At 56.5% G+C, this 27,546-nt stretch overlaps 3 protein-coding genes across 3 annotated transcripts; all 3 read right to left on the bottom strand.

Moving 5' to 3' along the window:
• Positions 1–5,894: 5,894 nt before the first annotated feature.
• APOC1 (apolipoprotein C1) lies at positions 5,895–8,219 on the bottom strand. The gene is made up of 4 exons (XM_069457025.1): positions 8,135–8,219; positions 7,893–7,970; positions 7,346–7,472; positions 5,895–6,091 (listed from the first exon to the last, which is right to left on the bottom strand). The coding sequence occupies exons 2-4, from the start codon at positions 7,948–7,950 to the stop codon at positions 6,043–6,045; spliced, it is 234 nt and encodes a 77-aa protein (XP_069313126.1). The 5' UTR covers positions 7,951–7,970; positions 8,135–8,219; the 3' UTR covers positions 5,895–6,042.
• A 3,090-nt stretch (positions 8,220–11,309) lies between these two features.
• On the bottom strand, positions 11,310–14,213 carry APOE (apolipoprotein E). The gene is made up of 4 exons (XM_069458452.1): positions 14,132–14,213; positions 13,236–13,301; positions 12,612–12,792; positions 11,310–12,188 (listed from the first exon to the last, which is right to left on the bottom strand). The coding sequence occupies exons 2-4, from the start codon at positions 13,276–13,278 to the stop codon at positions 11,465–11,467; spliced, it is 948 nt and encodes a 315-aa protein (XP_069314553.1). The 5' UTR covers positions 13,279–13,301; positions 14,132–14,213; the 3' UTR covers positions 11,310–11,464.
• Positions 14,214–14,970: 757 nt separating this feature from the next.
• TOMM40 (translocase of outer mitochondrial membrane 40) lies at positions 14,971–25,972 on the bottom strand. Its single transcript, XM_069456820.1, has 10 exons — positions 25,912–25,972; positions 25,536–25,815; positions 24,784–24,851; positions 24,322–24,414; positions 23,323–23,424; positions 23,143–23,248; positions 18,179–18,301; positions 17,717–17,793; positions 17,493–17,595; positions 14,971–16,532 (listed from the first exon to the last, which is right to left on the bottom strand). The coding sequence occupies exons 2-10, from the start codon at positions 25,807–25,809 to the stop codon at positions 16,393–16,395; spliced, it is 1,086 nt and encodes a 361-aa protein (XP_069312921.1). The 5' UTR covers positions 25,810–25,815; positions 25,912–25,972; the 3' UTR covers positions 14,971–16,392.
• Between the last annotated feature and the right edge of the window lie 1,574 nt (positions 25,973–27,546).

Here is a 27,546-nt window from a genome sequence, read left to right as displayed (position 1 = left end):
TTTAAATATAACTGGGCGCCTTGCATTTTTCTTTTTATTTTTTTTGAGACAGGGTCTCGCTCTGTTGCCCAGGCTGGAGTGCAGTGGTGTGATCATAGCACACTGCAACCTCCAACTCCTGGGCTCAAGCGATCCTCCCGCCTCAGCTTCCCGAGTAGTGGGACTACAGGCTTGAGACACCACACCTGGCTAATTTTTGAAATTTTTTTTGTAGAGACAGGTTCTTGTGATGTTGCCTAGGCTGGGCTCAAGCGATTCTCCCACCTTGGCCTCCCAAAGTGCTGAGATTACAGGCGTGAGCCACCGCACCGGTCATCCTGCATTTTTATGTGGCAAATCTGACAGCCCAATTAGAGGGGAGGCGGAGAGGGATCGCTCTTCGTCTTTCCTCCTGTAAAAAAAAAAAAAAAACCTGACAACCCAACCTTGGCCACAACCTGAACAACTGTGCAAGACAGTCTTGACCTGGAGGCCTCCAGCCGAATACGGCCCATCCCAGTGGCCCCAGCATGAGCACAACAGGTGCTCAACAGATGCTCCCTGGAGTTCCTCGCTAACCATAACCAGTAAACAAAGCACCCAGCATTTCTGTTTCGGATGATGAAAACATTCTGGAAATGAGTAGTGGTGACGGTTGCACAACCGTGCGGATGTACTTACTGCCACTGAACTGTACACCTAAAAACGGCTACAATGGTTAAGTTTTATGTTGTTTATATTTTACCACAATAAAAAAAAAAACAGAAACAAAAACAAACCCACCACGTGTCGTGTTATGAAAAACAGCTCCGCGTGGGGTTCAGAGCCTGGTGGGACCGGGTGCAAGTTGCTTCACCTCTCTGGGCCTGTTTCTTCATTCCTGTACGGGAGCCAAGGACTCCCTACCACCTCGTGGGCTTGCCCGGGAGGGTAAAACGCATCGTGCACGTAACGTGCTGCAAAGGTGCTCGGTCAGCACCACCTGGTGTTTACTTCGCACGTGTTTCCCTGACACACACCGTGCGGCAGGCAGGGCCTTTATGTGCTTCATCCGCTTCATCATCACAACAACCTTAAGAGGTGGGCGTTTTTATCAGTCCCGTTGTACAGATGAGGAAACTGAGGCTGCGCGGGTGGGGGTGTGGCCATTTACCGATGACTGATGACTCCGCAACCAGCAAGTGGTGGGTTTGAACCGGGACCCTCTCCCGCTACCTAGCCAGGCCAGGACAGCCCCTGCCTTGCCCTCCCGGAATCTAAGAAAGCCAGAGGGAGGTTGGAGCGGGGCGGGGCGGAGGCGTGGAGGTCTCTGACCTCTGCCCCGGCTACAAGGTCAGCGGGCTGGGAGGGCTGTGTGTTTGCCATTTGTTTGCTGCTTGCAATGTTTGCCCATCTCAGGGACAGGAACAGGCTGAAGGTCGTTCCAGGTGGACTTCAGAGGCAGCTCACAAACAACCACTTGGGGGATGGGAGCGGAGCAGTCAGAGGAGGGAGCGGGGTGGGGGCAGGGCCTGGAGACCCCTGTGTGTGTCTGAGAGCAGGGAGCGTCTTTGAGATTGCAACTCCGTGTCCTGCAAGTCACCAGTCCTGGCCACCAAACCCCCAAAATCACCCTCATCTCTTTCTCTCGACCCCAGAGTCCCTGCACCATTCCAGACCCCATCCCCACGCCCCGTGAATCCCTGCGCCCTCCTCCCCTCTCAGCAGAAGCCAGGGGTGATAAAGAGTTTGAAATGTCCCCTCCTTCTCTTCTTTCTGCCTTCTCTCTGGGAGATCGCCGACATTTTGAAAAATTGAGACACAATTCACATTCCATAAAATTCACCCTTTTAAAAAGGTGTACAATTCAACGGTTTTTCCTATATTGGCAAGGTTGCACGGGCATCACCAACTAATTCCAGAACATTTTCGTCATCCCGAAAGGAAGCCCTGTAACCAGCTGTGGTCACTCATTTCCTCCTCCCTCCAGCACAGGCAACCACGTCTATCTCTGTGGATTTGCCTGTTCTGAACATTGCACATGAATGGAATCATGTAACACGCGGTATTTAGTGACTGGCGTCTTTCACTTAGCATGTTTTCTTCGTCTGCCTATGCTGTAGCATGAGTCAGTATTTCATTCCTTTTTATGACTGAACGATATTCCACCATATAGATACACATGTATGTACACCAGATATATGATACACTATATGAATTTGTTCATCCATTCACCAGTTGATGGATGTTTGGGGTGTTTCTACTTTTTGGCTATGGAATGAACAATACTGTGAACATTTGTGTTCAAGTTACCGTGTGTGCACGTGTTTTCAGTTCTTTCGGGTGGATACCTAGGAGTGGACTTGCTGGGTCACGTGGTAACTCAGGCTAACTTTTGAGGAACCGCTGAACTGTTTTCCAAAGTGGCTCCGTTCATTCATTGTCGTGTCCAGTTTTTCATTCATCTGTTTGTACAATAAACATTCATGGGAAAAAAATCATGGTGCTCATCATACTCGTCCCCGATTCTCTTTGGCTAATTCTGAATCGTCTTTCAGGTTTCAGATCCAAAGGCCCTTCCTTCAGGAGGCACCTATGGCCCCCTAGGCTGGGCCAGGCACCCCGTGGAGTCCCCCATCCCCGCCCTGCCCTCTGTGGGGTGTGTCTGCCGTGGGTGGGGCTGCAGCTGCTTTGGCGTGTCTGAGCGTGTCCTCCCACGCCTGAAGAGTGAACGTTTTTATTTATGCATCTGGGACTCTCTGGGTGTCTCTTTCCTGGTGTCATCAGGGACTCCTTGCTCTCCAACGTCCCTGTAAACCCGAGAAGAAAAATGTATTGGCTCTAAAGTATGAAATAGACGAGGTGGGAGGATCGCTTGAGCTCAGGAGTTCGAGGCCAGCCTGAGCAAGAGTGAGACCCTGTCTCTGTTAGAAAAAAAAAAAAAAGAAAGAAAAAGGAAAATCACAAAATTAGACTTAATGAATTCATGAATGGGTGATAAATGGTAATCAAGTATCTGCCCATCAGCTGGTGGTCAGGGCAATGGAATGTTCATTTATTGATTCAAGAAGTATCCATTGAGTTCCTACTGTGTGCCAGGCACTGTTCTAGGCACTTGGGGGAACAAGACAGTCTCCGTGGACCTGACACAACAGGAGGAGACAGTAAACAAGTAAATGAATAGATATGATATATCAGAGGGTAATAAATGCTGAAAAGAAAGGCAGATGAGGACACAGGAGAACAATACTGGGGAGTGTGATGTGTGGGGGGTGATTTTTGAAGAGACCTGGAGGAGGTGAGGAGTGAGCCAGGCAGATATCGGCACACCTGGGGGAAGAGCAGGAGGAGGAATAGCAAGTGCAAAGGCCCTGAGGCAGGAGCCTGCCCAGTGTGTGAGAGGAGCAGCGAAGAGCTGCTGGTGGATGAAGGGGCGAGGAGAAGGAGGGGGTGCTGGGGAGCTGGGCAGCATCCAGCTGGTAGACCTTGGCAAGTTCTTTGGGTTTTACTCTGAGGGTGTCAGGAGGGTTCTGAGCAGAGGAAGGACGCAATTTGATTTGTGTTCTAACCAGAGCCCTTTGGCTGCTGAGTGAGGAGAGATTGTAGGAGCTTGGGGCATTGATTTGGGAGGCTGCAGAGAGTTGTATTTGTACATTTATTTCCCACTTTTGTTCTTCAGCCTCACTCTTGTTCCCTTCCCTCCTTAAGCATCCTTCAGATGTCCTTAGAGCATGTTGTCATACATGAAATTTTCTTTCTTTCTTTTTTTTTTTTTCTTTGAGACAGAGTCTCGCTCTGTTGCCTGGGCTCGAGTGCCGTGGCGTCAGCCTAGCTCACAGCAACCTCAAACTCCTGGGCTCAAGCAATCCTTCTGCCTCAGCCTCCCAAGTAGCTGGGACTATAGGCATGTGCCACCATGCCCGGCTAATTTTTTATATATATATTTTTAGTTGGCCAGATAATTTCTTTCTATTTTTAGTAGAGACGGGGGTCTCGCTCTTGCTCAGGCTGGTCTCGAACTCCTGATCTCGAGCGATCCTCCCGCCTCGGCCTCCCAGAGTGCTGGGATTACAGGGGTGAGCCACCGTGCCCGGCCTCATGAACTTTTCTTTTTAGGTATATAATACAGTACTGTTAACTATGGGCATGATATTGTACAGCAGATCTCTAGGACGTGTTCATTGTGTATTACTGAAAATACTGTGTATTTTTATTTTATTTTATTTTTTTATTTTCTTCTAATTTTTTTTTTGAGACAAGGTCTCCCTCTGTCACTCAGGCTGGAGTGCAGTGGTGCGATCATAGCTCACTGCAGCCTTGAACTCCTGGGTTCGAGCCATCCTCGATCATCCTGCCTTGGCTTCCCAAGGTGCTGGGACTACAGGCATGAACCACCGCGCCTGGCAAAGAATGGTGTTTTTTGGTTGTTTTAATCTTGTTGCCTGTGAGCTTGAGCCTCTCTTCAAATACACGTGTGTGTACTCTCTCCATGACACTGCTTGTCTGTCTTTCTTGTCCCGGTGCATGTACTGGGCCTCCAGCCTGAGAGCTTTGCTGAGGTTTATGAAAATGCTTACACCTGAAAATTAAATTGACTGCAAAATGCTAGAAAAATGGCCAAGTAAAAATGAATAACTGTTTGATTAAATAGGTACAGAAGGCCAGGTGCAGTGGCTCACGCCTGTAATCCCAGCACTTTAGGAGGCTGAAGTAGAAGGATCGCTTGAAGCCAGGAGTACCAGACCAGCTTGGGCAACATAGCAAGATCCCATCTCTAAAAAGAAAAAAAAGAATTAGCCAGGTGGCATGTACCTGTAGTCCCAGCTACTCGGAGGCTGAGTCAGGAGGATCGCTTGGGCCCAGGAGGACGAGGCTGCAGTGAGTTATGACCGTGCCACTGCACTCCAGCCTGGGCAACAGAGGGAGACCCCATCTCTTAAAACAAAAACAAAACTAAAAATCAAATAAAATAAATAGGTACAGAATATACCCTATGCCAACTAGCCAACCGCAGTGCAGACTCCTCATCTGGATTCGATTTAATGAAGGACACGGGTGCATTTTAATAAGCTCACTGTGATGCAAACGAGCCCTGGGCCCCGGTGTATGTGTATGGGCACGTGTGGCGTGTCCAGCTGGCTGACTCAGAGAGGAGGAAAATGAGTAAGAATGTGGCCCTGGAACCTCTTGCCTGGGCTTATATCCCAGCTGTATCTACTTTTGGCCATGTGACCTCGGGCAGGGCAAGCCACTTTAGCCTTCTGTACCTCAGTTTCCTCATCCGCCTGTATGGTGACTAGTTCTACGCTGGGCTGTTTCTGGGACACAGTCGTGACAACAGCCTTGGCCCTGCTCTTCTGGGGCTCTCAGTCCAGTGGGAGAAACAGGCCAGTCCCTAGAGCACTGTCTGTGATGACCTAGAGTGGGCAGGCCTGGGAGGGAGGTGCTTGATCCAGCCTGGGGGTCAAGGAGGGCTTCCTGGAGGAGGTGACATTGGAAGTGAGACCTGGAGGGTGAGGATTGTGTCATCTCTTTCAGGGTTCCAGCCCAGTCCTACCCTCACCCTCTTCCATAGCTCCACCTACTGTGTGCAGCGACGAATCCAACCCAGTCCCTTACCCGACCAAACCAGGAGTGTGTAACATAGTGACAGGGCCAGGCTGGGGGTTCAGCCCAGTTCTCCACTTCCTGGCTGTGTGACCTTACACAAACGATGTCATCTCTGTGGGCCTCAATGCCCTTATGGGATTAACAGGGCCCAGCTCACAAGGTTCTTGTGAAGATTCTTTCGAGATCATGATGTTAAAACATCCTCAGCACAGGGCAAGTATTAATAGTTTAGGCTCAATACATCGGAGTCCTTGCAATGAGTCCCTAAGGCGCAGCCCCCACCCTCCCCCACAGCGCCTGCTCCACAGTGACCAAGCACTCAGAGAGAATTTTCTATGGGAGTTTTATTGGTGGCGGGTTGCGGGGTGGGCGTCAGAGACCTGGGGCATCCAGGAGGGAGCCTTGGGACAGATGCTGGGGTGTGGGAGACTTCAGAGCCCCTTCCTGGGGTGTGGCCCTCCGGGTGTTCAGGATTCAGTTGAATTTCTCCTTCACTTTCTTGAATGCCTCTGAAAACCAATCCCTGCGGGGAGAGATGGGAGAGGAGGTCACTGTGCTGCCACCCCCCCCAGGATGTCCAGATGGCACCTCCTCCCTGGCTCCCTGATCTCTGTGCCCACTGTCTGTGGGACTAGGAGGATAACTGGGCTGGTGGCCTGACTTCTGGGCGTCAGTTTCCCAGATGGACTGGGACACCCAAACTGGCTTTCAAGGCTGCCATCTCATGCCACCAACACTTTCTCCAAGCCTGCTCTTGCCCGCTGTCCCTTGCTTGTTCAAAGGCATTTTCCAGCCTCCTTGCCTTTGCCCAGGCTGTTCCCCTTGCCTGGAATGGCACCTTCCCATGACACCTGCAGATCTTCCTGCCACAGGGCCTTTGCCTCTCCCTCAACAGGGACCGTTCTTCCCAAGCCTTGGCCTGGCTGCATTTCCCTAATCAGCCAGCGTCAGCTCCTCGGGGAAGACCCAACCACCACAGCTAAGGGAGCCTCTCCCCAGTCCTTGGCTGTCACACCCTGTTTTTTGTCCTCACAGCCCTTAGCTCTATCTCTACTCACTTCTTGGAAATCCTTTATTGTCTGTCCCCTCCCCCCTCTTAGAAAGTCAGCTCTCTGGGGGCTGAGACTTATCTTGTTCCTCACTGTTTTATCCCACAGGTTGGTTAATGAATGAGGGACTCTCTAACTTGCCAGGGGGAACAGATGTTGGTTAAATGATGTCTTGCAGGACCTCACCTTTCCTTGCCCTCAGAACCACCCATTTTACAGGGGAGGAAACTGAGGCGCGTGGGGATGCCCCTCTCTCAAGATCACACAGGGAGTAAGGGGGTCTACACCAGCATGTGGACCTAGGTCCGTCTGACTCCCAAGCTTGGGTCCTCCATTGTCCTGCCTCAGCCTCCTGAGCAGCAGGGACTACAGGTGCGCACCACCATGCCCGGCTAATTTTCCTATTTTTTGTAGAGACGAGGTCTCACTCTTGCTCAGGCTGGTCTCAAACTCCCGGCCTCAAGTGATCCTCCCACCTTTGCCTCCCAAAGTGCTAGGATTACGGAGATGAGCCACAGTGCCCCACCAGAACCATCTTTAAAATGTGGCCCGGATAGGAGTCAGGGACCCTGTCTTCGAGTCTGAACACCTTGAAATCTAGCTGTGTGAGCACAGGGATGTTGCCGGCCTCTCTGGACTCAGTTTTTTCAATCAGTTAATCTTGGATCATCCTCCAGGTCTCCCCCCGGCACACCCCAGACCACCTGTGCCCTGGGAAGGGGTCTAACCGGGTCTTGGTAGCAATGTCGCTCTGCTTGATGCGGTCAATGGCTTCCCGGGCCTTGTCCTCCATGGTGTTGCCAAACTCCTTCAGCGTCTCCAAGAAGTCAGGGGCCGCCTGGGCTGGGGCTGGGCCTGCCGGGACGGGGTGCAAAAATTTGTTATTGGGAGCCCTTAGGATGTGATTCTTGGGGGTCACATTGTTGGGATGGGGGGATACCGGAGTGGCTGGATGGGGATCAAGCTCCTGGGGATCGGCTAACTCAGCACTGCTCCCCACGCTGTGTCACCTCTTTCAAGGCTGTAGAAGGAGGACAGCCAATCCCAGAGGTGTAGGAGCAATGCATCATCAGTTGCTAGGGCTCCCCTAGGCAGATTCTGCCTGCTGGGCCGACATTTAGAGACCTTTGGGACCCACCTATCCACCATAGATAGGGCAACCAGGACACGGAAGGGGCCCCAGAGCTCTCAAGTATCCTCTGAGCCTGACCCCCAGGTCTGCGGCCAGCTTCGCACTTCCAGATCTCAAACTCTCCAATTCTGTCCCAATTTTACCTTCCAAAACCATTGCCAGCACCACGACCAGGACCGGGAGGGACAGCGCGAGCCTCATGGTGGGGCCGGAGGGGCACTCTGCAAGCAGAAGCAGGGGTGGGGGTGATCGGTGGCACCCCTTCTCCCTCCCAGCTCCCTCCACTCCTTGTTTTGAGCCCGTGTGTGTGTGTGTGTGTGTGTGTGTGTGTGCGCGCGCGCGCGCGCGTGGATTGGGGGGTCCCTCCCGGGCACTCAGCACCAACCTGGATCCGCACTGCCTGCTGCCCAGCACAGCTGCGTGAGAGGTCCTGGCCCGCCCTGGACTTTATCAGGCTGGGGAGGGGGCGGAGCAGGTTCATCTATCTCCCTCCTCCCAAGCCTCTCCCCAGCCGCCAGCCTTCCTGTGCCCACCCACCCTTTCCTCTTCTGCCCTTCCCTGGTGGGGGCTGGGGGTGAGGTGGGGCCTGGCACAGCCCTTAGGCCCAAAGCCTCGTGCTGTTCAGCACCCTCCTCTCCAAATCCCTCTGCCTTTGGGGTCCTCAGCCTGCCAGAGCCCCTTTGCCCACTCAAGGGACAGCCTTCAACCCTCTCCATGTGGCCGTCTCCCCTCAGGGTCTCTCTTCTCTTCTCTCTAACTATCCCCTCATCCTCGCTGTGTCCCCAGGCCCCCTCCTCCATCCACCGTCCCCCTTCTCAGCAAGCCTCCTCAGCTCCCCCAACTCTTCCTTCAGGTCGCTAGGGTCCCCCAGTCTACCCCACACTCTTACCCTCCCGCCCCGTGTCACCTCCACTCTCTTTCTCTGAACCTCTCCCCCATCCTCCTGCATCTGGAAGCGCCCCAGACCTCCCTGATGTCTTTGGGCTTTTAACTTTACGGTCCCCAATCTCCCGTTTTTTTGTGTGTGGGGTTAGGGTGTCTCTTCAGCCCGTCTAAACTGCAAAAACCTCAGCGGCGAGAAGCTCTGTGTGTGCCCCTCCGGCCGTCCCACTGGGCCTCCCCCACCCCCTTCCCCTGGCTCCCCCCTCCCCGCCCCCCGCAGTGCATCTGCTCTTATTCACCCTCCCAGGCCCCTCCTGGCACCAAGCCTGCCCCTCGCTCCCCTTCCACGGCCACATCCGTCCCCCAGGGCTGGATCCAGTGCTTCCCCCCTTCCCCACTGGCTGCCTTTGACCGCTGGTGACCCCTGGCAGCTCGGCGGGAGGGTGGCCCCGGCCCAGCCCAGACTCTAGGTCAGCTGGCCTTGTGTCCCCCGGACCACGTGTCTGCCTGGGGGTAGGGAGATGGTTGTGAAAGGGACCGCACAGACACGACCCTGGCAGGATTGCAACATCCTTTTGGCCAACTCAGAGCCTCTAGTCCCCGTCAGCCCCGGCCCCCCACTTCCCGGATGAGCCCAGCACTCCCCAGACAGCCACCCAGATGTCTGCCCCCCCACCTCACGAGAATAGAATAACAACTCCCTGCTTTTCCAATCTCATCCTCCCCTCAGCTGGAGGGGTTTCCAGATGGGGAAACTGAGGCACAGCCAAGAACATCCAAAGACTCAGTGAGAGGCTAAGGGGGGGGGCTCTTTGTCCCTCCCCTTCCCAGACTCCAGGCTGTCTCTCTGGATCCCTGCTGGGGTCAGCCCCCCCCACCATGGCACCCCCTGCCAGGCTTTGTTCCAGAACCTCCTTGTCCCTCCTCTAGCTCTGACGGGGGCTGCAGTGAGGTAGGGCACCCGACCGCTGAGAGGACCTCATATGTGAGAACTCAGGATTCAGGTCTTCATGACTTACTTCTTCAAGTGGGAGATGCTTCCCTAATTGCCATCTGGGGAAACTGAGGCTCTGAGCGGGCACACTGTGAGTCAGCAGCAGGCCCAGCTGACTCGGCCCCTGCCTCTAGCCCACTGTCCCTTCCCCTCCTCACTCAGCCCTGTGTGAGTCATTTCTGGGGGAGGGGAGGCCCGCCTCTGCAGGGGTGCTCAGAGCAGCGCCAGGGGAAGCCCACAGTTCAGGGTGTGCAGGAGCCAAACAGGGCAGAGGGACGCGGAGAAGCTGCGGGCCAGGCCCAGGAGCGACAAGCTCAAGTCCTGGCCTGTCCCCTGTTGGTGGGAACGCTGCCCTCCATCTCTGAGAACTGAGGGGGTGGGAGGGGAGGAAAGTGCCAGCGGCTCCCAGGCTTCCACCCAAGCTTCCCTGCCTGAGCGCCAACCGCTGCCTCGGCACGAGGCCTGGCACAGGCTCTCCCGGTCGGTGCCGCTCCCTTCCCTCCCCAGCCTGGACCCAGCACCCAGTAGGCTTGCTGGGAAAGACAAGAAGTGGACACCACAGCTGGGGGACGGAAGGATCGAGAATGAGGGTAGAGGCCTCACAGCCCAGAGCGGGTGAAGGGACTAACTCAGCAAGACCGAGTGGTGGAGGGACAGACCCAGATACAGGAGGGGGGGCAGAAAGAAACCAGCAGAGGCCCAGGCCAGGGAAACCGTAGGAGGGAGAGATAAGATAGAGGTGGAGGAAAACAGGAAGTCAGAAAGTGAAGCCTCCCAGGGAGAGCCTCAGAGGCAGAATCAGATAGGCCTGGAGGGGAGAGGGAGGGAGAATAATGGTGGAGGGGAAGAAAAATGGCGCTGCTCAGGTCATGTTGGGTGGCAAGGACTCCTGGAAGCAGGTGGTATTAAGACAGGCAAACTGAGGCTCAGGCAGGTTTGCTTTTTGGCTCAAGGTCATCAGAGGCAGCAGTAGGATTCGTTCCAGAACCCACATCTCAGAGATGGAATGGAAAGAGGCAGAGGCCGGGCGCGGTGGCTCACGCCTGTAATCCTAGCACTCTGGGAGGCCGAGGCGGGTGGATCGCTAGAGGTCAGGAGTTCGAGACCAGCCTGAGCAAGAGCGAGACCCCGTCTCTACTAAAAAATAGAGAGAAATTATGTGGACAACTAAAAACATAGAAAAAATTAGCCAGGCATGGTGGCACATGCCTGTAGTCCCAGCTACTTGGGAGGCTGAGGCCGGAGGATTGCTTGAACCCAGGAGTTTGAGGTTGCTGTGAGCTAGGCTGATGTCACGGCATTCTAGCCCGGGCAACAGAGTGAGACTGTCTCACAAAAAAAAAAAAAAAAAAAAGAGGGGCAGAGACAGAGAAGAAAAGCAAAAGCCTGGCTCAGTGGCACACGCCTATAGTCCCAGCACTTTGGGAGACTGAGGCAGGAGGATCACTTGAGCCCAGGAGTTCGAGGCTGTAGTAAACTGAGATTGTGCCACCGCACTCTAGCCCAGGTAACAGAGACCCTATCTCTAAAAAAAATAAAAGAGACAAAGAGAAGGAAAACTGAGAGTTGAAAGAGGAGCAGAGAAAGACAGACACAGACAGAGGGGAGAAGGCTGGATACTGTGTGGGGACGTAGAGAGAAACTGAGGCTGGAGCGTGAGGAATCACACAGGAAGGACCAGTAGTTGCTGTGAAGCTCCATGAATCTTTATTAAGCTAGGGCCCACCAGGACAGCCAGGGCGGGGACAGGGCGTGGCTGCTGGCTGAGCGGAGGCAGGGCGGCACAGGGCACAGGGCACGGGGCAGGAGTGAGACGCGCCAGGTGGCACGCCGCGGTGCTCAGTGGTTCTCGGTGGGCTCGGCGGGGGTGGCGCTGGTGCCCTGTACGGCGGCCTGCAGCTTCTCCAGCAGCCCGGCCCACTGGCGCTGCATGTCTTCCACCAGGGGCGTGAACCAGCTCTTGAGGCGGGCCTCGAAGGCCTCGGCCTGCAGGCGCATCTGGGCGGCCTGCTCCTCCACCTTGGCCCGCACCTCTTCCACCTGCTCGCGCACCTCGTCCAGGCGGTCGCGGCCCCGGGTGCCCATCTCCTCCAGCCGGGCGCGCAGCCGCTCGCCCCAGGCCTGGGCCCGCTCCCGCAGCGGCTGGCCGGCCTGGGTGCCCACGGTGGCGGCGTGCATGCGACCCTGCTCTACCAGCGGCCCGAGGCGCTCACGGATGGCGCTCACGCCACGCTCCGCGCCCTCGCGGGCCCCGGCCTGGTAGACGGCCAGGCGCTTCTGCAGGTCCTCGGCGTCGCGGAGCAGCCGCTTGCGCAGCTTGCGCAGGTGGGAGGCGAAGCGCGCGCGCAGCTCCTCGGTGCTCTGGCCCAGCATGGCCTGCACCTCGCTGCGGTACTGCGCCAGGCGGCTGCGCAAGTCCTCCATGTCCTGTCCCAGGCGGGCCTGCGCCGCCTGCAGCTCCTTGGACAGCCGGGCCCGTGTCTCCTCTGCCATCGGGCTCAGCTGTTCCTCCAGCTCCGACTTGTAGGCCTTCACTTCCTTTATGGTCTCCTCCATCAGCACCCTGCGGGCGGCAGGGGGCGACAGGGGGGAGGGTGTGCGTGCAGGGAAAGGCAGGGGGAGAGCCACTCGGGTTGCGTCTGAGCCAGAGACCCAACAGAGGGAGAGAAGGAAGGGGGCAGAGGCCCTGAGAAGGAGACAGAGAGACAGGAGACAGGAGTAGCAGAGATAGTGACTAAGAAGGAGCGAGGAAGGACAGAGATAGAACAGCAGACAGAAGGGTGGAGGGAGAGACAGAGCTCAGAGAAGGAATCCGAGAGGGAAAGCCAGGGTCAGAAACGGAAAGGGGAAGCTAGAAACCGCAGAGACCCAGACCCGCAAGACTTGGTGACAGGGGCAGAAAGAAACCCAGCCCTGTGGAGGTTCAGGGCTCCAGAGGCCCTGCCCACTGGGAGGCTCAATCAAGGGCCACGGTGGGGACACTCACGTCAGTTCCTGGGTGACCTGGGAGCTGAGCAGCTCCTCCTGCACCTGGTCAGACAGCGTCTGCACCCAGCGCAGGTAATCCCAGAAGCGACCCAGTGCCTGCTCCCAGGGCTGGCCCGTCTGCCACTCGGTCAGCTCGCGCGTCTCGGGCTCCAGCGCTGGTTCCACCTTGGCCTGGCATCCTGTGCAGAGCAAGTTCACGGTGTGTCTGGGGCCTTCTGTCTGCAAATGCTCTTGGGCTTCTTTGGGGCCATGGTGGGAGTGGGTGGAGTCTGTCTAGTCACTTGACAAACATTTATTGTCTTTGTGTGCCCTATGCAGGGCCACGCTGGGGTGATGGAGAATAAAAATGATCACAGCTGACACTTGTCTACTATTCACTACCTACCTGACAACAATGCATTGGAAACTGCTGTAACTCCCACTTTAAGGATGGGGAAAACCGAGGCCCACAGAGAGTAAAGCAGTTACTCAGAGCCGGTGAATGTCAGAGGCCACCAACCTGGGCCTCCCCCTCCAGGGGGAGATAGAGGATTAGAGGAGGGGTCCCAGGGCCTGGATGGGGCTTGGAGGTGAGGCTGGGAGGGGGAGGAGGGGGAGACCTGAGCGAGCCCCACCCCCATACCTGCCAGGAAGGTCACGGCCACGAAGGCCCACAGAGCATTCATCTTTCCGCCTGCAACTGGTCAGTCTGGGGAGGGAGAAACTGTCAATCAACAGCCATCTCCCGGCCGCCCTCAAGCCCGGCCCCACCCCTGCCTGCCCGGCCTGGCCCGGCCTTCAAAGCGTTGCCCGCTCCCATATCTGCAACAGCCTAATCCAATTACAAACATTTACCAAGCTGCTTCTGCATTGTCTGTTTAACTCCCTGACCATCTCGTCTTCTTCAATCTCCTCATCCCCAGGCCAAGCCCCATTGCCAAAATTCCATCGCCCTCTCCCGGGGTTCAAATTCCACCCTCCCATCCCCACCCTCACCAGTTCCATCTGAGTCCCAACTGGGCTTTCTAAGTTCCTACCTCGCATTCCCCGTTCTACCTTCACATTCCAAACTCCAGCTTCACGTCTAAGTGCTGTTTTTCATTTATGAGCTAACTTAACCCCCATCTAAAAGTCCTCCTCAGTCCACGTCTAGCTACCTTTCTCCACTAGCCACGGGCCTCCAACTATGCACGTCTGAAGTCAATGGGGGCACCCAGTAGGTGCTCAATAAGTGACAGTGATGACTCGTGGGGTCTTCCTATGGCTCATCTCCAAGCGTCTTTCTGCAGGTCCAACTGCTCCCCCCAACCCCTGCCTTCCAGCCCGGATGGACGCCCCTGCCGCCTAGCCCTTCCTAGTTCCAGTCCCCTGCCCCTGGCCTCATCCGTCTCCTGGGTCTGTCCTGACTCAGGTGTCACCTCTTGTCCCCAAGCAGCTCCTAAAACTTTCTTCCTGGAGGCCAGGAGTTCCCGATGTTATAGCCACACCTTTCCAGGGGCCCCTTAGCTGGTCCCTCTGCCCCAACTCTGTGCTTCTCACCCGCTCCTGGGGAACCAGGTCCTTCACCTCCGCTGGGGCTGAGTAGAACTCAGGGATCTCAGACTCATCCAATTATAGGGCTACCCCTGCCCCGCCCCCTCCCCCAGGGCCAGGGCGGACTGGGCCAGCCCCCAGTCACGAGGTGGGCTGTTCTCCCCCCCTACAGACACACAGCAGGGCGGAGGAAGGAGGTGGGGCTTGGAGGCCTTGTGACCCCCCCCCAGCCCCCAGGAAAGGAGGTGACACATCACCCAGTAATCCAGACGTCCTCCTCCATTCTTGGGGCTGGGCACAGAGAAGCAATGAGCGGGCTGCTGCCCCGAGCCCTGAGCACCCTTCCCTGTGGATGGATGGATAAAATCTGGGGAGGGGGCTGGGAGCTTGGACTCCTGGCTCCCAGAGAGAAAGGGAACCTGGGCAGAAATAGGATGGGAGGGGCGAGAATGGTGTGATGCATCTGCTAAAAGCCTGAGCTCTGCGAATGAAACCTGGGTTTTAATCCTAACTTTCTCTTTGGCTGTGACCTTGGGTGCATTGTGGATTTCAGGAGTCACTCCCATGTGCTACCCACAGGGCTTGAAGAAGAGCACTACCTGGGGAGGTCTCTGGAACCAAAGTGCCGAGGCTTGAATCCTGGCTCTGCCAGTTGCCCAGCTGTGTGACCCTGGGCACAGCCTCTCTGAGCATCCAGTGTCTGCCCATAAAACCGGGGAAGCAGCTGCACCCAAGCCAGATCAGTGACGCACTGCACTAATGCATGTGCTGAGTACCGAGGACAGCCCCTGGCATACAGGAGGTCCTGCCTTCAGGCTAACTACGGAGCAGCCACAGGGAGCGCTCCAACACCGCCACCTTCCCAGCAGCCTATTACATAAAGCGCAGCTGTCTTACAGATGAGACCTGAGCTCAGCGTTCAGGGAAATAGCAGAGCCACACACCAAGAATTAGAGGAGCTGGGGTTCATTCCTGGTTGTGGGAGAAGGAGGGAACACTGGATTCTGCGGGGCCAGGGGAGGCTGAACATCTGGTTCCAGGGAGCCCCAGTGCCAGGCCTGTCCTGGGACAGCCTGTTTGCTTTGGCCTCAGCACCGGCGGGGAGCGAGCAGGGTGGCTTCTCTGGGCAACTTGGGGTCAGCTCTGTGCAGCAGCCTCCTCCCCAGACCCTGGGGGCAGACAGGGTTTCACTTCCCCTGTCTGGAGAGTGGTCAGGAGCAAGGGTGGGTGTCTCCACTTAGAAGAGTCCTGACACCTCCTCCTCAGGTCCAAGTGAGCCGGCCCCCAGCCCCCAACCCTGCGCCAAGGCCCAAGCCCTTCTCCCCTGGGTGCAGCAGCTCTCGGCAGCTCCTTCATTGTTCCAAAGCTTGTCCAGCATCTCGAATGTTCCGCTCCTTTTGCAACCTGCAAAGACCCCAGAGTCCCAGCTCCCCACCCCCACTCGGCTGCTTTAGTTTGCAGGGACAAAGTCCTGTACAGCCACACTGGCCAGGCCAAGCTGGGGTGAGTGACCTTGAGACCCTGCACTCCTGGTGAGGGGAGGCCAGCGAAGTCCCCCAGCAGGGAGGCTGTGATCACAGGCCAGGCTCTTCCCGAGCTGGTTCAGTGCAGCGCCCCGGCCCTTCCACGCCCGGCCCTCCAGCACCCCCTACTGGCGCCTGTGGGAAGGTCGGGCCGGTGGACTCCGGGATGAAAAGCTCAGAGGGCCACACACACTTGGGAAAACCAAGGCCTCCCATCTTGATCTTTTTTTTTTTTTCCGTGTATATTTTTTGTTGTTTTTTTGTTTTTTTCTGTAAAATGTCCCGGTTCTTCCATAACTTATAAACATGATTTATACCGAGTAGACGGGGAAGTGGAGGGGCGGACTGAACGGGGATGGGGAAGCTCCTCTTGCTGCCCCCTCAGGGCGGGCCGGGCCCTTTGGAGGCTGGGGATGCCAGGACACTCCTCCCTGAGGCTGGCTGGCCCCTCTGCCCCTGGTGCTCAGAATCCTGCGTGCCCTCCATTCCGGAATCCCTTCCGGGACCTCAGGCCCACTGGGCACGCGGCCCCTGGTGCTCGGAATCCCCCGAAGCGCCCCTCGGTTCCAGAATCCCTTCCTCAGCTGCTGGGTGGTGGGTTCCCTCCTTTCCGCTGTCCTCCCCTGACCCCCAGGAGGGAGGGAAGGGAGGGGGAGGGGGGCTCAGGTCTCCCCTCCGTGGCAGGGGGAGGTGGAGGTGGGATCTGCAGGAAGAAGGGTGTGGAAGGCGGGGGCCCGGAAGGGCTCAGCCGATGGTGAGGCCAAAGCCACACTGGAACTTGTTCTTGCGGTGATTCAAGAAAGCCCCGAGTGCCAGCGTCAGGGGCAGGGGCGGGAGCTTCTTCTCTAGTGTGGCGCCCACGATCCAGTTGCTGTCCACGGAGCCTGTGGGTAGACAGCTGGGGTGAGGGGGGTGTGCCGACTTCCCACCTTGTCCCGGAAACCTCTTCTCGCCCCCCAACCACTTTACCCTGGGAGCGAATGGCTCTAGGCTCCTCAGCTCTCTGCTCAGGGACCCCCTCCCCTCTGGGAAGTCCTCCATGGCCCTGGGCGCCCCCTGGGTCATCATCTCTGGGGCCGCTCAGCTGTGTCCCCCGCACTGCCCAGCCCGAGGCTGGGTGCACAGGAGGTGCTTGCAATCTGCTGAATGAAGAACTAAAATTTCTTTCAGGAATCGCACACCAGGGCCTCACAGACGCACAGCATGGGGAACTGCCACCACACGGTGGGAGGGGCTTAGAACTCACTTAACGAGCCCGGCAGCAGCAGAGCTGGACACAAACCCGTCCCCTAACAACTGACCGCAGAGCAGGCAGTCAGGGGGCCAGGAGGGAAGGCAGGTTTCAGAACAGATCCACGGGCCCCATCCCGAGCCCTGCCCCGGGCCCACCAGACGGGCCTTCCCAGGTGCCCTTTAAACACCCAAAACATGAGGGCCACCTTAAGACTAAACACGGGGACTCAGCCAGTCAGCCTGGGAGGAGGTTCTGGATCTGGCCATGACCTTGTAACTTCTGGGAGCGTCAGTTTCCACTAAGGTGAGATGAACGGGGTAGGCTGGCTGCTGTCAGGCCGCCTTCCACTTGTGCGTGTGTGTTTGGGGGGAGGCCAAGTGCAGAGTGGGCGAGGGCGTGGCTGGGTGCGGAGGGGAAGCGGAACGCTCTGGCTCGGCCCAAACACACCCACCCAGTGCTCTGGGCGCCTACTTCACAAGCGCTCCCAGGTAATTTGGAGGCCCACAAAGTCCTAGCACACTGTCCCCTATCATCTGCCTTGGCCTACACACCTACTCAGAGCTGAGTCACCTCTCACTTGTTTGCCACGTAGGGAAACTGAGGCCTTTACCTTTGAAGAGGAGATTGGCCTTGGGCAGGTCCAGCTGGTACCCGAAAGAGACACTGGTGTCCTGCATCCTTGTGCTGGCCTCAAACTCCACGCCCACCTGCAACTGGAGGGGCCAGGGCAACATGTAAGAGTTAGCTGCCCAAGCTGGACCTCCGGGCCTGCCAGCCCCTGGCAACACCAGCCTGGAAAGCACACCCTTGTGGCCGGTCCCTCGACCAGCTCACCTGGTCGCTGGCCTTGTGGTAGTATGTTGCATGCATGCCCGCCTGGCCCAACGTTACTGTCGCCAACCAGTTGTTCACTGTAAGAGAGCAGGGTGGGGGTGGGAGCAGGTTACCAAGGGGACCTGGGCATCTGGGAACCCAGCCCCTCCTCCCTCAGACCCAGGGGTCTGGCCCCAGCCCCTCCTCCCTCAGACCCAGGGGTCCAGCCCCAGCCCCTCCTCCCTCAGACCCAGGGGTCCGGCCCCAGCCCGTCCTCCCTCATACCCAGGGGTCCAGGCCCAGCCCCTCCTCCCTCAGATCCAGGGGTCCGGCCCCAGCCCCTCCTCCCTCAGACCCAGGGGTCCGGCCCCAGCCCGTCCTCCCTCAGACCCAGGGGTCCAGCCCCAGCCCCTCCTCCCTCAGACCCAGGGGTCCAGCCCCAGCCCCTCCTCCCTCAGACCCAGGGGTCGGCCCCAGGCTCACATGTATATTTCCCAGCTAGAGACATGACGGTGCCCTCCTCCCCGGGCCGCCGGTGGTAGACCAGCTCTCCGCCTAGGGCCAGACACGGCGTGATGCTCTGGAGGTAGTGGGCTACGAGGATTCCTGCAGGCAAGACGAGGGTCAGTTTCCACCCAGCCAGGGGCCCCAGCCAGACTCCTACTCCAGGAAGCCTGCTAGGTTTGCCCTCACTGGAAGCTCGAGCCTGCCCTCGAACCTCCCACCCCTTCTCCCTGCCCCTAACTTGCCACCTAGCCATTCACGCCACTCTGAGCTCAGCTTCCCGGGCCCCGTGGTGACTGCGTTACCTGTGGGGCCTCATCCGGTTTACACAAGCCCGTGTAGCTGGCATTCATTCGCCACCACTTAGGGATGGTCGGGGAGGCTGAAGGAGGTAAGGCATCACCCACGGTCACAAAAAATGTCAGGGGCAGAATCCAGGCCTCTACACCCCCCAAGCCCAGGCTCTGAGCCACTCTGCCGCTGCAAGAGGCAGAGCCGGGCCGGGCGGCCTGGGGTCAAATCCCAGCCCTGCCACTTGCCAGCTAGTGACCGAGGACCACTGGCAGTTGCTTCTCTGTTAACACAATTGCCTCTTGGGGTTGTGACAAAGACTAAATGAGTGCTCAACTAACACTGGACTTGCTAACAGAATCAGAATCGGAGAGGGAAGAGCAACCGAAAATTCCCTGGTTGAGAAATCCGCCAGCGCTGAGCAGACAGAGACGGGCTCCCAGGTTTCGACCCAGAAAAAAAGAGGAAGACGCGTAGAAAGGGGAAGGCGGGGGAAACGACACTGCAAAGAGAAGCCAGGACAGGACGAACACATGAGGCACGAAGATGCTTCCCAGACAAAGAAAACCAGAGGCACGCACTTGGGCGGCCGGGCGAGCGGCTGGCCTGAGCCAGAGTAGGGGACTCCCACACCTGCAGGCACAGCCGGCTGGTGGGGCTGCCAGAGGGGCTGGGTGGCAGCCCCCAAGATGGACCGGGTGAGGCTGAGAGTTCATGGCCAGGGCCCTGGTGGTAACTTCCGGGGAGGCTGAGAGGAGAGGTGGGTCCGAGCTGGCCCCTGTGGCTCACATGAGCCACCGTACGTTTCTTTCCTCCGACAAGTAGATGACACAGATTAACCTGACCCCTCACCTCGAGAACTGGCTGTTAAATCATTACCACTCTGGTGACGATCATCCACTCCTTCAAATGGAGGCCCAGAGAGGAAAAAGTAGCTGTCCCTCAGCCTGGCCTCTCAGCTCCGGGAACCACTGGGACTGAGGGCTGTGACAGCTTCAGAACATCTAACCGTCCTGGGCCTCACCTCTCCCCCCATTTCTCTACCCACAGCCTCCTCTTTGGTCTCCTGCCCTAATCTCACCCTCCCCAAGAGACCTCACGTACCGCAGACAGAAGGATCTTTTTAAAGCACAAACCTGACCCTGTTCTCCCCCCTGTCCAGAACCTGCCAGGGCTCCCCAGTACCCTGAGGAGATCCCAGCTCCTCACAGCACAGCTTCAAAATAGAGCCACCTCCCCTTCCCACGACACAGCAGCCCCATGCTCCCCCAGGCTGCACTAATACGTGGAGCTCTCTTTCCCTTTTGCCCCTCTGGCCTGTGCCCACCGTCCCTTCTGCCAGCCAGTCTCTCTTGACTTAGGAACCACCGTTTCAGAGAAGCTGTCTGTCATCTCAGGTAAAACGAGGCCCCTTGTCACAAGCCATCACAGAAGCTGACTTTTCCTGCACAGGGTCTCTCACAACAGCAAACAAGTTCATTGTGGGAGTAATTAAGGCAAATGTCGCCCCCACCGGCCTGGGAGCCCCCCAAGGCAGGAATGGGTTGTCTTGGTCACAGCAGCACCCTGCCCAGGGCTGGGTGCACACTAGGTGCTCAGAATGAAGCAGAGGCCCCAAGAGAAGCAGCCAAAGCCACGGAGAGAGAGGTGGGTTAAGCTCATGGACTCCTAGGTTAGGCCTTGATCCAAGCAACCCTACTGGGACATGTGGCCCCGTGCTCAGGGCTGAAGATGGGCCCTCTCATTCAGTCCCTCAGCAGGAGGAGGTGGCTGCTACTCCTGTGCCCATGTGACAGATGAGGAAATCGAGGCTCAGAGTGGGTGCCACCACTTGCCCAGTGGACCAGAGGTGGAGTTGCCTGGGTCCTGAAACCGAGCAAGTGACTCGGATTGGTTACAAGTGACTCGAGTGCTCAGCACTGACCAGGCACAGCAGGCCATTTTCATTAGTGTCTCAGGGCAGGAAGAGACACTGTAAGGACTAAGACCAAAGTGTCACACCTGTGGCTTTGGGCTCCAGGAGGCCAGTGCTGGGAAGCACAAAATGACCAGGCTGGCAAGGTGGCATGGGGAACGGGGTGGCCGATGCCATGGAGAAGGGCAGGGACTCTGGAGTCCAACTGGCTGTGTGCCCTTGGCGAAGCACTTCCCCTCTCTGGGCCTCAGTAAGAGGGGGATGATGGCGGTGCCATCACGACTCCTTCCCCAGCAGCCAGCATGACTGAGAAAGGGACAGGACGCATGTACATGTGCCCATGGCCTGCGAGGGGGAAGAGCAAAACAGCAGGACCCGCCGTTACCACTGCTCACGCCATCCTTCAGTTTTTTCTGAGCACCTATGACTCTGTTCCTAGCACGGCTCCAGGCACTGGGCGTACAGTGAAGAGGAAGACTGGCAAGTCCCTGCCCCCTGACAGCCGACATTCTAGTGTGGGGGACTGGGGACAAAGAGCCAATGTCAGAGGGAAGTGAGACAAAGACCTGGGGCCGGGGCCAGGCGACAGTGCAAAGACAGCTACCACTTTAGGCAAAGCAGGTCTTGCTGAGAGGGGACGTGTGTGCCACAACTTACTCAGCTACGTCAAGACCAGAGGGAAGAATTCTAAGCAGCAGGGACAGCATGTGAAAAGGTCCTGGGGTAGAAAGAACTCAGCGGTTCCAGGAACTGTCAGAAAAGCTCATGTGACTCAACTGAAGCACGTGAGAAGACGGAATGATGCTCACATCAAGTGAGCGGGGGACAGGAAAGGTTTCTTCCTGGCTCACGAGACCCCGCAGTCCCCACGGGGCCTCACCGAGGAGGCCTCTCTTTTCCCGCCTGCTCTCCCCAGCATCCCTGTCTCCTGGCTTCTGTCCTAGCTGCTCCTCTGCCTGGAATGTTCTTGTATCTGCCGCCCAGGTGGGGTAGCCCTTTCTCTTCCTTCGGGAGCTCAAAGGTGACATCTCCACCGAGAAGTCTCCCTGGCCTCCTGCAGGCGGAAGTGCTGACTCCCTCTGGGCCCTCCAGGGACCCTGGCTCCCCGCCGGCACAGTCACTCAGGACTCACTGCCGAAGAGCCCACTCTCCGTGACAGAATGAGTGGCCGTGCAAAGACACATTCCCTGCACCTGGTGACTCTATCCTTCAGCTGTTGTTCAAGCCCCAAACTATGGAGTCATCCAACCCCTGGCTCACCCCCCACATCCAATCTCCCAGCAAATCCCACTGGCTCCACCTTCTAACTGTGTCCGGAATCCAGCCACTTCTCACCCCTTTGATACCCCACAGTGGGACCCTTTGGCGCCTGTTCTCCACATGTTAGCAAGAGGGGTCCTGTAAGAACAGGACCCAGTCAGACACTGTGCCACACCTGCTCCAAACTCTCTGGTCGCCCCAGACTCACGCAAAGTAAGGGCCAAAATTCTACAAAGCCTTATGTGATTTGGCTACTATCCTCCTTGATGATCCTTTAAAGGGTCCTGCCTCAGGGCCTTTGCACTTCCCTCAGACTGAAAAGCTCTTTTCCCACCTAGCTGCCTGGCTCCTTCCCTCACATCTTTCAGTCTTTGTTCATGTGTCACCTATGGAAGGAGGTGTTCTCTGAGGACTTCATCCACCCTTCCCCAGGCCCTAACATTTTCATACAGCTCCTATCATCTGGCTTTTTTTTTTTTTTTTTTTTTTGAGACAGGGTCTCTGTCTGTCACCGAGGCTGGAGTGCAGTGGCGATCATAATTCTGTACAGTCTCGACCTCCTGGGCTCAGGCAATCTTCCCACCTCAGCCTCCCAAGCAGCTGGGAATACAAGCGTGTACCACCACGCCCAGCTCATTAAAAAAAATTATTTTTTTGTAGAGACAGGGTCTTGCTATGTTGCTCAGGCTGGTCTCAAACTCCTGGCCTCAAGCAATCCTCCCGCCTTGGCCTCTTAAAACTCTGGGATTACAGGCCTCAGCCACTGTGCCTGGCCCTGACATCTTTAAGTACTACTTTATTTGTGTCTTCCCCTACTGGAATGGTGGAAGCACCCAGAGGGCAGACTTAATTCTCCTTCATTCACCACCTTATTCTGTGTCTAAAACAGATATGGTACGTACTCGATAAATATTCACTGCGTGAAAATTTAGGGAAATCAAGGACCAAAGACAGACACTAGGAGACAAAAAAAAGAGAGAGAGAGAGAGAGAACAGAGAGAGAGACTAGAAGTACAGACAGGGGTCACACAGTTGCTGTCCCCACCCAACTCAAACAGGAATTGTCAGCTCCCATCTCAGGCTGCTTCCACCTCACCCCAAACAAACCAGAACCCCACGAGTACTAACAGCAAGAGCTGGTCACAGTCACTCGGTGCCTACTCGGGAGCTATCGTGTCTGACATCATTCTAAACTTTCCACACACACGGACTTATGTAAGCTACTCGGCAACACTGTGAGGTAGTCCAGCTTTACAGATGAGGAAACTGAGGCCCACAGGGATGACGGAACCTGCCTAAAATCACAGTACAGTGACGAAAGCAGCGGGGCTGGGCTTGGAAGCTGCGTTCTCACGCTGCTTGATGTTTCAAAGTCACTCCTGTCCCTGACCACTTCTCAGAAAAGGAGTCCAGAGAAGGGGCTGAACTTGCTGGCAAAGCCGGACCTGGGCTTTTGCGACCACCCTCCATGTCTTACCTGAACCCACCAGCACGTCTGGGTTCCCCAGGGTGACGGCTGCCGTGAAGTCAGAGCCCCGGTACTCCCCATCCACCTGCCAGTTCACAAACTTCGACTGCTGGGTCTGCGGGGGAGAAGGCGGTGTGAGGGCGGCCCGGCGCTCCCACGGCTGGGGCGGCAGCCTGCACCCCTGCTCACCTGGATGGCCATCTTGGACCTGAGGCCGGGGCCCAGCTGGTGAATAACCTGAGCGTTGAGGCTGCCGCTGTTGTCCATGTCGCCCACCAGCACAGGGAACGCCTGTGGGGCAGAGGGCCGAGTGAGAGGGCAGAGGCCCAGCACTGTGGAAGTATGTGAGCAGAGGGCCTAAGGAAGATACCTAGGGTCAAAACGCCTCCGATGGGCGGCCCCTCCCCCACGAAGCCCTCTCTGACCATCTAGGCCAAGTTAGGTCCCCTCTCTGGGCTCCCATGGCCTTTGGGTTCCCCCATTTGAGCCCTGTTCACCCTGCATTGTTATTCCTTGAGAATAAGTCTGTCCCCTGCCCCACTGGACTGTGAGTCCCATGGCTGTTTCAGTCACTGCTGTGTCCCCATCACAAGGCTGGGCACAGAACAGAGGAACAATGAAGGTTTGTTGAATAAAGGAATGTACTGAAGGGAACCAACCAGTTAATATGAGCAGAGACCTAATTCATTACCACCCCCCCTCACCATCCAGGCCTCCATTTTGCCCCCTCCCGCATAACTAGCCCCTACAAGGCCGCCTGAGGGGGATTTCTAAAGCATAAATCCGAGAACCATGTCTTTCCCTTGTTCAAATTGTTCCACGGCTCTCTAGTGCCCCCTAGAGAAAGTCAAAATGCCTAGACTGGCGTTGAAAGTGCTGCATGATTTACAGCTCAGCCCTGTCCACTCTAGGTCACTGCTGTCTGGTGCCAGGGCTGTTGTGGTCACATCCCTAGCATCAACCAGCACAGGGCCAGGCAAAGAGCAAGGTTTCAGGGGATGCTTGCTGGGCGAAAGAATTGTTGCTCATGTTTCAGTGCACCTTGGAGAGACACAGTCCTCACCTCCTGACACCCACAGGTCCCTCGGCAGCTCGCCCCTCCTCCTGACAAAGACTGCTTAACTTGGTGTTTGGCTACATAATCATCAGAAAAAAGATACAATGAATGAATAACCAAAGGAACCTCACCTCTGTGGGACTCAGCTGCTTTGTCCCCACATATGTGACCCCGAAGTGGTAGTTGGACTCCCCAATTGTGCTGAGAGCTACTGTATGATTCACCTGGGAGGAGAGGAAGGGCTGTGAGGATACTGGACAGTCTGGGTTACCCGCTGTAGAGGGCAAGGACAGGCAGGGTCTTTGGGTGGGGCAGGGGATGAAGACTGGGAGGCGTGGCCTGACTAGAGACTCAGCAAGGACGTGCTGGGTGTGGGGCCGCATACCTGGTATTTCACTCCAGCACGGATGTTATGGGGGGAAGGGATATCTCTGGATTCTGGGTCCCCAGACTGAGTAGCCAGTCTGGCACTGTATCTCTGAGTCTTTTCAAGTACCAAGGAGTCCAGCTCTTTAGGGAGGAGTGTGTGCAGATGCAGGGGGATGGCCGGGATGAGATAACTTCTGGAGGGTAAGGGCACCAAAAAGGCTCACCTGGAAATGGTTACTCAACCCTTTGTTGACTGTGAGTTTGACACCCTCCATTTGAATGGGAAACAGCTCTGGAGAAGAGAAATGCTGTCACCCTCCACCCTATATACACCCCCAACTCACAGTACTTCCTTCCCTACCACCCCCAGCTCTCTCCAGAGACCCATAACAGAACGCTGCAAAGTACCCCAACCAGTAAAGAGGCAGGATAGCCTAGTAGACAGAGCCAAGGCCTTTGCCTATGTCCAAATCAGTGCCACCTGAGTGACTTTATGTCAATCACTTTATGTTAAACTCATCATCTGTAATAACTTGACATGTGCTGAATACCAAAACAGTGCTCCATAAGTTTCCACCACTGTTACTACCATAATTATTGCAAACCAGGATCTGGAAGCTTTGAGTTCCACCCCGAACTGGAACCAGCACTGGAACCTTGCCGACACCTTGCTGACACTGTGACCTTGGGCCTCAGTTCCCGATCACACAAGGAGTCTGGCTTAACTGGTCTTGGGGGCTCCTGAGGTCTCTCAGGCTTTTCTCTACCGCTACGGCATTCCGTCCCCAGGTTCCACCATTTAATTCCATCGTTCTAAGCCCCAAGTCCAGCATCCCACCATTCGATCCCAACGTCAACTCCTAATGCTCTGTTAAATGATTCCAATGATGCGCGCCAATTCCCAAGGTCCCCAGATTCCTCCCACTTCCCCCGAGATCGGGCCAACACACCCTCGCCGGGGCCCCTCGCCCCTCACCCTTGCACTTCCGGTGGCACTCCTCGAACGTGCCCGGGTTGGGCAGGCAGCCGCAGGCCCCATCGTCACCGGCCCCTGTGGCGCTGGCGGCTGCAGCTCCGGGGGTCCGTTCCGAAGCTCGACTCGCGCTTGCCCCGGCGCCCAGGCCACCTCCGAGCGGCGGCAGCGTGAAACCCGGCGGCGAGGGCGGAGGCGGCGGCAACCCCACGAGGGCCGGCGCAGGCGGCGGTGGTGGCCCTGCGGGTGGCGAGCTGGCGGCCAACACGTTCCCCATGGTCGCCTGCGAGGGAAGGGGTCAGAGGGCGGAGGTCAGACCCCGCGCGCCCCGGACTCAGCCCTAGCAACCCCTAACCCTGCTCCGGGCCCCGGGACTCACTGGCGGCGGCGCCTGCTCCCGGCCTGGGCTCCGCTCCCACCCCGTGGGCCACGCGCAACCGAACCCGCTGCCGCCGCCGCTGCCACCTTCGCTCCGCCCCGCCTAGCCCATTGGTTCAGTGTGCCCAGAGGTCCGCCTACCAGCCTTAGGGTCCGGCCTTTCTATTGGACTCATAGCTAGGAGTCCTACCCACCTCTCTCAAACTTTCTTTTCTATTGGTTTTCGCTCGCAGGCTGGTCACGACACACCTTCCACCCCTTCCATTGGCTCTCAGCATTAGTGCTTATTGGCTCTCGACGCCGCGGGTTCCGGCGCTAGCCTACCATTGGTCTGTACTGTGCATTTTGCAACACCCTCTGACGCATTGCCCCGCCCCTTTCGACCCCGCCCCACGGCAAAGTTGCCGTGATAATTGGTCGACTTGGGCCCTTGTAGCATTCTCATTGGCTCCAGAGTGTACGGGGCAACCCTGGTGACGTACTAGCTTGGTACTCTCATTGGTTAAAGTGCCAGGGTCAAAGGACGGGTAAAGGTGGGTTGCGCGGCAGAGGCTGCTAGGCAGCAAGGTCAGGCCTGGCGTCCCACCAGGCACCGCGGCAGAGGGGCACCCCCGCCTCTGGTCCGGAGTTGCTGACCTAAACCCGGAAGTGCTACCTTACCCACAGTGCCTCGGGAGAATTCTGATCTGTTCTGTGAATCCTGCCCTGCTTCTTGTTACCCATAATGCCACCATTACCTCGTAACGTCAGTAGACCCACCCCTTTCGTTACCCGTCATGCTTGTGTTCTTCGCGTCATTGCGGCTTCTAGCTTTGGCCCATTCATTCACGTCCCATTACCCAGCATGCCTCCGTCCCATTCATTTCAGCTTCTTTGTGCGAACTACCTTTAGCCCGTTCCTGCCTGTTCAGGCATCATTCTTCCGGCTCTTCTTTAGTTAACCGTCATGTTTTGGGGGTCCATTAAGTCCTGTCTGTCACTCCTGCCCCTATCTCTCCATTATCCATCACCCGGCTTCTGGCTCATTCATTCGGATATGTTACCCGTCATGCCTTAGGCTCCTATTAAAACACTGTTCACAGTTTTGCTTTTGGCCTATTCTTACTTGCCATTTATCCATTAAACTTGAGCCTGTTGTACTCAATTATTGCCACTTTAATCTTTGTCCTGTTCATTTTTGTCCATTACCCGTTAAACTGCTGTTGTAATGACTCCTTTTCATTAACCACCATGCCCTGGATCCCTCCCCATGTCTTCCTATTACCCATCGTATTTTTTGTTTGCATAAAATTTTTTTTTTTCTTTTAGCTAGTCAAATTTAGCAGTGAGAAGTTGTACAGCAAATTTAGTGACACTGATGTTAATAAGTTCTGATAACCCTTTTAATCAATATTTTTATTTTTTGAGAGGTCTTGTTCTCTCAATGGGGATAGAGTGCAGTGGCATCATAGCTCACTGTAAGCTCAAATTCCTGGGTTGAAGTGATCCTCCCGCCTCAGCCTCCCCAGTAGCTGGGCCTACAGGTGCACACCACTATGCCCCACTAATTTTTCTGCTTCTTTTTAGAGACGGGGTCTTGCTCTTGCTCAGGCTGGTCTTGAACTCCTAACCTCAAGCCATCCTTCCGCCCTGGTCT

The sequence above is a fragment of the Eulemur rufifrons genome, chromosome 24 (genome assembly GCF_041146395.1).
Source record: "Eulemur rufifrons isolate Redbay chromosome 24, OSU_ERuf_1, whole genome shotgun sequence".
NCBI lineage: Eukaryota > Metazoa > Chordata > Mammalia > Primates > Lemuridae > Eulemur > Eulemur rufifrons.
Note: the sequence above shows the minus strand (reverse complement) of the source record. Positions and strands in the feature narration are given on the sequence as shown.